General features: G+C 38.1%; 1 protein-coding gene across 2 annotated transcripts in view; it reads left to right on the top strand.

Moving 5' to 3' along the window:
* Positions 1 to 8304, top strand: part of SRP19 (signal recognition particle 19kDa) — a 15674-nt gene that overhangs the window by 3968 nt on the left and 3402 nt on the right. The window contains exons 3-4 of one of the 2 annotated variants that reach the window (XM_006886686.1): positions 7037 to 7108; positions 7203 to 7314. In XM_006886686.1, the coding sequence (XP_006886748.1) occupies positions 7037 to 7108; positions 7203 to 7314 (184 nt within the window). The remainder of the gene's footprint in view (positions 1 to 7036; positions 7109 to 7202; positions 7315 to 8304) is intronic. The other variant, XM_006886687.1, reaches the window with a different exon arrangement.

Genomic DNA, 8304 nt, shown 5'->3' with positions numbered 1-8304 from the left:
ACAACAACAACTGCTCTTTGGTGGTTGTTAGGTGCTGTTGAGTCAGTTGTAACTCACAGCATCCCTGTGAACATACATCAAAACTTTGTCTTGCCCTGCACGGTCCTCATGAACTCTGCCATCCTCCAGCCCATCACTGTATTCACGCTGTCACTCCAGCTCCTTCTTGCTCTTCTCTCTTTCACTGATCCTGTACTTTTCTTTTGTTTGTTTCTTTGTCATCATTGTTTTAGAGAAGTTTATTCTTAAATGTAAAACAGGCTCCAAGTCAACACTTCATTTTAACTACAAGTGGCAACAGATGTTACAGCAGATAATCCAGATGTTTTACACAGGAAAAAAAGTAGGGTTCATCGTTGCCTCAGAACAGCTTATTTTTTGCCAGATTTCTTAATTACACTAGTGGCAAGAGGGACTTTTACCCTTGGCCTTCACTTTTATTGTTGAAAACTTTAATCTTTTCCTTATCTGTTATGATGTTGACTATTGATCAATAATGAGGATTTTTGTTTTATTGATGTTGAGCTATAATCTATATTGAAGGCTGTAGTCTGATCTTCAGTGAGTACTTCAAATTTTTACTTTCTGCAGTCTAGATTATGCCGTGTGTGTGTGTGTGTGTGTGTGTTGTTGATGAATCTTTTTCCAAACCTGATGCCACCTTCACCATCTCCTCATTTGATTTGCTCAGCATACAGATTTTGTATAAAAGTGTAGAGAAAGAGTACAGCTCTGAGCACAACTTTCAGTGTCCCCTTATTCTGTTCCAACAACTGCTTCTTGGTCTGTGTACAGATGAGCACAGTTAAGTGTTCTCAATTCCCATACCTTTTGCTTTTAAAAAATATATTAGCAATGAATAAACCATTGAATGTACAAAATTCTATTATTTTGTAATCTCTGGCCTCATTTCAGTCATGAAGGCAAAATTTTCCATCTACCAGTCTTTCTTTATTTCTAACTTTTGCATTCCACTTACTGATTATTATTATTACTGTGTCTTGTTTACATGTTTAATCAGTTTCAGACTGTAAAAATTAGTAGAAATCTCGATTTCTTCAATATGTGCTTTAATAATTGACATGTATATTTGAGTAACAGTTAACATTTTTCCTTGTGTGCATATGGATGTTATCCTATCATTGATAGCATTATAGTTCAGGATGTATAGTGAAATGTTCTTTTTGAAAATGAATTTGACACCATTTCTTCTTAGTTTGTCATTCCTAATACACACACACACACACACACACACACACACACATTGTGTACCACTTTATCTCAACTCATTAAAGCCTAAGATGTCGAACTTTATGCATTCCATTTCTTTTCAACAACTTCTAATTTCCTAGATTCATACATCTTTACATTCCTCATTCATTCATTAATAAATGTTCAACACTATTTCTCCTCATTTTGTGTCTCAAAAATAGGTCCTTTATCTGCTTTAAGGTAGACTTGATTTGGAGGCAGTAGCTCTTCCTTCGTCACATTTTGAGTGCCCTTGAACCTGAGGGGCACTCTGTCCCTCTATACAACAGTGTTCCAGTGCTATCTATTCCTAGTTCTTAAGGGTCTGTTATTTCAAAAGCTGCTTAGTTCTGTGTTTTAATATGTCTAGAGCCTCTGTAAAACCTGTCTTTCATGATAAAACCTGTCTGCCATGAATGACCCTGCTGGTATTTGAAATACCATAGCTTCCAGCATCACAGTGATATGCAGACTACCACAGTAAGGGAAACTGACAAGTGAACACATGTTAGGCTCTTTGATTAACAATTGGAAATTGCCTTCAGCTAAATAAAAGACCTTAGTCACTTCTACACTTCACTACTCATAGTGACCCCCCCCAATCTGGTTTTTGAGGCTATAAGTCTATATATATATGTGCATGTCAAGGTTTACAAATAATATTGGTTTTTCATAGATATTTTATAATGTAGCAGCAATTACCATTGATTAATGGAGCTTTGGTGGCCCAGTGGGTAAAGACTTGTGCTGCCAACCCAAAAACAAGCAATTTGAATCTACTCCTTGCTACTAAGGGAGCTGTGGTGGATTAGTGTTAGTGAGTTGCACAGCTAACCAAGAGGCATTGGTTCAGATCCACCAGCTGTTCAGGGGGAGAAAGATGGACAGTCTCCAGCCACACAGTTCACTACCTCTGGAAATGCACTGGCGGGTCAGCTATGAGTCTGTTCCAATTCAACAGTACAAAGCAGTAACAACCTGCTCCTTGGGAGAAAGATGGGCAGTCTCTTCTCATGGGATTTAGAGCCTCAGAAAACCTACTAGAGAGTTAGCTATGAATCAGTTACAACTCAACAGCAGTGAGTTGGAATTTTTTTAGCCATTGATTAATGTAATTAATTAGTTAATTACAATGTCTAATCAAACTTGGACTCAATAAACTGTCAACATAAAGAAATTATGTTAATTATAGAACAGAGTTTAGGTCTTCTGTTCATAGGGTCCCCATGAGTTGTATTCGACTTGATGACACTAAATCACTGCTAAATGAGAGTACTGTTGCTATATTTTGGAGGAACATTCTTCTACTTTGTACATTACTCTTTGCCAATTTGCTGTACTTAGGTAATCTGGTTTTGTTGTGACGCTGAACCTTGTGCCAGTGGGGTGTGAAATAACTCTGTTGGTTTTCCCATGTGGACAGTGTTTGGTTGAGCTTCCAGTTGTGTAAAACAGGTTTGAAAGCAGGAGTGGAGTGGCATCCAATTCCTAAACCACATGCCTATAGAAACTCTATAAACTTGGAAAAACAACTATAGTTATAGAAAGGTATTAGTCTTTGGTTCATGGAGTCGCTCTTGATTCGATGGCAATCAGCAACAAAAACAACGACAATCAGACTTCAGGGAACTCTGATGTGGTAAGAAGCTGCAGTGCAATCTCAAAGGCACACAGTTTGACTCTACCAGCAGCTTTCCTGGTGAAGGGAGAAGGATAAGCGATTTACTGCCTCTGAAAACCTGATAAAGAGCCATCTCTGAGTTAGTTCTGACTCTGTGGTACCCAACAACAACAATCAAACTTCATATCCCCTACTTTGGTCATTTTGTTAGGAGGTATGTTTCCTGGAAATAAACACACTTAGAAAGGTGGAAAGTCAGAAAAAGAAAAGAAAACCTTCAATGAAATGGATTGACACTGTGACTTTAACCATGGGCTCAAGTATGTCAGAGATGATGAGGATGGCACAGGATAGGGCAGAGTTCAGAGCCATTGTTCATAGGCTGTGAGTTACCCTTGGAGAGGGACATGATTGGAAAGGTAGAGGTTAAGCCAAGGAGAGGAAAACTACCAGTCAAATGGGTTGACACAGCTGCTGGTGCAGTGAGTTTGGGTATATCTGAAATAATGAGGATGGCACAGGATAGGACAGAGTTTAGATCTGTTCATAGGGTCACTATGAGTTGTAAGTGACTAGATGGCATCTAAGAAAAACAATCCCTTGTTAGGGTTTGCCTTTCCCTTCATCCAGCTTATCTGTTTATACATTTTTAATCTCTTCATCCCTTCTCATCCCTCTTATCTTTCCAAGGTTGATTCAGTCTCTGTGTAAAGCTTCCCTTAGCTTTTTATAATAGTGTTTTTGTGTGGTCATTGTCTCTTTTGTAACTGACTTATGTCATTGAAGAGTTTGTTCTAGATTCATCTATGTTTTGCAGTATTTAATGGGTTTCTGGCTTGTTTTTAGTGATGCATAATACTCCATGTATGAATGTACAATTTAGCCATTTGTCTCTTGGCTTGTTGCCAACTCTTTGCTATTCTAAATAATACTACAGTGAATGTTTCTGGTTTTATATACCATTGAGTCAGAATTTACTCATAGCTGACCCTCCATCAGGTTTTCAGAGGCATTAAATCACACTGGAGGAGATTGCCCATATTTCTCTCATGAAGCAACTGGTGGATTTGAACCATATGCCTAGGGTTTAGCAGTACAACTCCTTACCACAAACCTACCAGAGCTTCCTATAGTGAACATAGACATGTGTATGTTCGTTTGTGTCTTAAGGCTGTAAATCTTAAAGAGAGGGAAACTGCTCAACATTTTCTGCTGGAACCACTAGTTGATTGAAACTGCCTATCTTTTTTGCCTAGCAACCCAACTCAGGACAGATTATGCTACCCTAAATCCTAGTGGAACCTTGGTAGAAGCTGAATTTTAAAAATAATGTCATATCCTACCTTTTTTAAAAAGAATAAAATTTAAATTTTTAAATTATTTTTTTTGTGTGTACCATCAAATCAGTTCTGACTGGTACAGGAGGAGAGTGTCTCCCTTTCTCCAGCAGAGCCTCTGGTGGATTTGAACCATGCACCTCTGGGATTGCAGTGCAGCTTCTTGCCACCAGACTACCAGAGCTTGCCATATTCTATCTTTTATAGAGTTCTGTACATTTATTAAAGAAGCTGTGGTGGCCACAGTATTCCATAGGGAGCTACACTGCTAATTCAGAAACCACTTTCTGGCAGTTCGAAGTCATTAGCAGCTCTGTGGGAGGAAGGTGGACAATCTCCTCCAAGGCAGTTTACAGCCAGTGAATTGGTTTTGATTGACTGGTGCCTTTGAGAGTTTATTTTAAGGTAACTCAGACAAGTCATTGCTGTTGATTGAGAACTGACTCACATCTGACGCTCTAGGAGGTTTTCAGAGGTTATAAATCACACAGGAATGTGATTTCTTCCATGGAGTGGTTGGTGGGTTTGAACCACCTCACTTTGGGTTGGCAAGACAACTCTTTACTCACTGGGCAACCAGATGGCATAAGGTTACTAATCTAAAATAATGATTACTGTGTGTAACTTTGTTGTTGTTATTATTGTGTGCTGTTGAGTCAGACGCCATAGCTGAACTGCCAGTAGGTTTTCAGAGGCAATTAATTGCACAGGAGATTGCCCATCCTTCTCTCAAGGAGCAGCTGATAGACTCAAACTATGTGCCTTTGGGATTGCAGCGCAGCTTCTTACCACTAGGTCACCAGAGCTCCCTCTTGTGTGTTATTTAGTAGTTTCCATTTTGTTGCCTAAATCGGTAAAGGGAAGTCTGTCTACCTTACTGTCTCATGGTGAAGGATAAATATCAAGACACTAGTTCAGAATAATGCTTGACATCAGGCCACTGTAACAGAGTCCTCTGGTAGCAAGTCTTTAGATAATTTTGGAAAAGGATTGAAGTAGGAAGGCATAAAGATGGGTTGCTTGATTTTATTTATTTTTTTTTAATTTTGTTGTATAGACTATGTACAGAAGTATGTATGGATCGTAAGTAGGTAGCTTGATAATTTTCAAAAAATGAGCACACTTAGGTGTCCAGCCCCCAGATGGTTATTTTTTTAAAGGCATTACCAACACCCCAGAGAATTTCCTTTGTGTCCCTTCCCAGTCATTATCCCCATCTATACTCACATGTACACATTGCTTTGACTTCTAACATCATGCATTCTTTTATAAACTTTCTAGTAAAGAGTTGTACTGCCAACCCCAAGACACATGGTTTGATTTCACCGGCTGCTCTGTGAGAGAAAAATGGACATTCTCTTCGCATGTGATTTACTGCCTCTGAAAAGCCTGGTGTAGAGTCATTCGGTGTTACACAACAACACATACATGGTATTAAAATTCTGTATCTCATGTCTGGCTTTTTTATTGAGCTTTATTCTTAGATTTATCTCCATTTTAGTGTAAGTTGGTAATTCTCATTCCTTGTAGAGCAGAGTTTGAACAACAGCAATAATTATGGTGCGGTTTGTTTATTTTAGAATTTCAAAATATATTTCCCATTTTGAGCATCATTTAAAAAAATCCTGTAAGCATTCTGAAAATATTCTTTATGTCAGAGCTAGAGATGTAATAAACAGCCATTTGACCAGGTTACATTAACTTACAAGGAGTATGCTATATGTGGATGGTATAAATATGGGGCTCCGTGTACAAACAGTATCCACAAGGCTCAGAGTCTTTGGCAACATTGATTCACAGAGTGAATCCCCGACCCCAGTGACCCCCGACCCCAGTGACCCCAGGCCCACGGCCTTTTTGATGCCTTGTGTTCAGCACCAGACCAGAGTTCCTGAGCTAGTTGCAGGTGTGGGTAGGGACATCTGTGGGAGGGGAAGAATACTTATGTTTTGGGCTATAAATTCTTTGTTATAGGGAACTGTCCTGTGTGTCTTAGTGTCTGTAGCAGCATCTCTAACCTCAGTTTATTAGACACCAGTACACCCAAGCACACAAAATTGTGGCAATCAGAAATGTTTCCAAACATCCCCACATGTCTCTTGGGGAAGCACACCTGGGATTGCCCAGTTGAAAACCCCTGCTGTATAGTAGTTCACTGACTGCATATACCTAGTCTTGTTGATAGAGAATAGAATTATTCCTAGTTTGGAGCTAATCTGAATATTTATGCAAGGAACATTCTGTAATTGGTTTTTTAAATGAATCTATCTGTAGTTGACACACTGGCTGCAACAGTGGGCTTAGAGAGCAAAGAATGTAAGGATGGTGCAGGACCAGGTTGTATTCCGCGCTGTTGTATATAGTGTCCCTGAAATCTGAACCAGTTTTCTCGACACCTAACAAAATCAGCTTTCATCACATTCACATTTCTGTTTGTAAGTAGGAGCAGAATTTTAGGGAACACACATGTCTGCCTTAGTAGATATGCCAGATTCCTAAATTGGTTATATCAAGAATAGCTGTTTAGTATTCATTGAGCATTATGCTAAGTGCCAAGGGAATACCATATACTGGTGAACAAAGAAAAAGCCTGACCTTCTGGACATTTACATTTTGTTACTAGGGAGATGGACACAGATGTATAAATTAGTGTTAATCCTAAGAATTTTAAAAATTACGATTGAAACAGTTTTGCCTAATTAAATAAAGAAGTCAACCTAGGTTTTTGGTATGTGCTTTGATCAGAGGATATGAAAGGATTTACACAACCGTATAGCAGTACTGTGTATCAGGCTAAGCCGTTTAGTATTTTTATTTTAACTTGTAGGCTGTTGAAAATCCCACCGCTACAGAGATTCAGGATGTATGTGTAGCAGTTGGACTTAATGCATTTCTTGAGGTATGGTATAGTTCTTCATTAATTTACACAGTAATCTCATTTGATGTAATAACTTTCTTGAACAAAGCTTGTTCTTATTTTGTTTTTATATTAGAAAACCAAAATGTACTCTAGAGAGTGGAATCGAGACATGCAGTATAGGGGTAGAGTCCGGGTGCAGCTCAAGCAGGAAGATGGCAGCCTCTGTCTTGTACAGTTTCCATCACGTAAGTTCTTTTAAATAAACAAATGGAGTTCTGGGTTAAGTTATTCTTTTCTAATAAAAAAAACAGGCTCTAAAATGAGCCTTTGGAAAGACAAAAATTAAAATTTTTTCATGTATGGGTTTTGTTACTATTGCATGGTGGTTATATGCCATCAAGCCAGTGGATTTTTGAGGCAGTTAATTGCAGGGGAAGAGATTGCCCATCGTTTTCTGTGGAAAGCTGGTGGATTGGAACTGTGTACTTTAGCTTCTTATCACTGAGCCACCAAAGCTCCCTAACTACTAGGTAGAGAGGTAAATAACAGTTTTAACTTCATTTAGGTTAAGAATTTCTTGATGAATATGATGATTTCTTGGTGAATATTAATCATTTCTCAAAATAATTTTATGTAAAAGCCCATCAGTGGTTAAGAGCGTAAAAGAAATCATTAAATGTTTGAATGTTAATTTTCTTTTCAAATAGTGGAGACCCTGAAATATGTTAATAATAATCTCTAGCTTTAAGATCTAGTGATTTAGTGGTAAGAAGTGGTGCTGCAATCCCAGAGACACAGTGCGAATCTGCCAGCTGCTCTCCAGAAGATGGGCAATCTCCTCTTGAGTTATTGGCTGTTTCTGAAAACCTGCTGAAAGCCTAACTTTGAGTCAGTTCTCGGTTCCAGTTTGACAATACTTAACAAGAAGCTTTAATCTGAAAAGCAATTTTGGGTGAAAAAGCAAAAGCAAGTAAAATATTTTGTATAATACCACTTCTTACTCATTTAGTTAGTAATTTTTTTTTCTTGGCATAGTAAGCCCAAACAGACAATTGCAGTGTTTTCAACTGAATTAACATGGCTTAGTTTTTCTATAGCAGAACCTGTCAGGATTGGGTGATATTATTATTAGAAATTTAGGTTGTGACTCAGGGAATAGCAGTCATCACTTTCTTGTCTTTTAAAAAAACTCTTATAAATGAAATAATATAAAATGTATTGTTTTTTTCTTTTAT

The sequence above is a fragment of the Elephantulus edwardii genome, unplaced genomic scaffold (assembly GCF_000299155.1).
Source record: "Elephantulus edwardii isolate Elephantulus edwardi_28Jun2011 unplaced genomic scaffold, EleEdw1.0 scaffold00050, whole genome shotgun sequence".
NCBI classification, from domain to species: Eukaryota; Metazoa; Chordata; class Mammalia; order Macroscelidea; family Macroscelididae; genus Elephantulus; species Elephantulus edwardii.
Note: the sequence above shows the minus strand (reverse complement) of the source record. Positions and strands in the feature narration are given on the sequence as shown.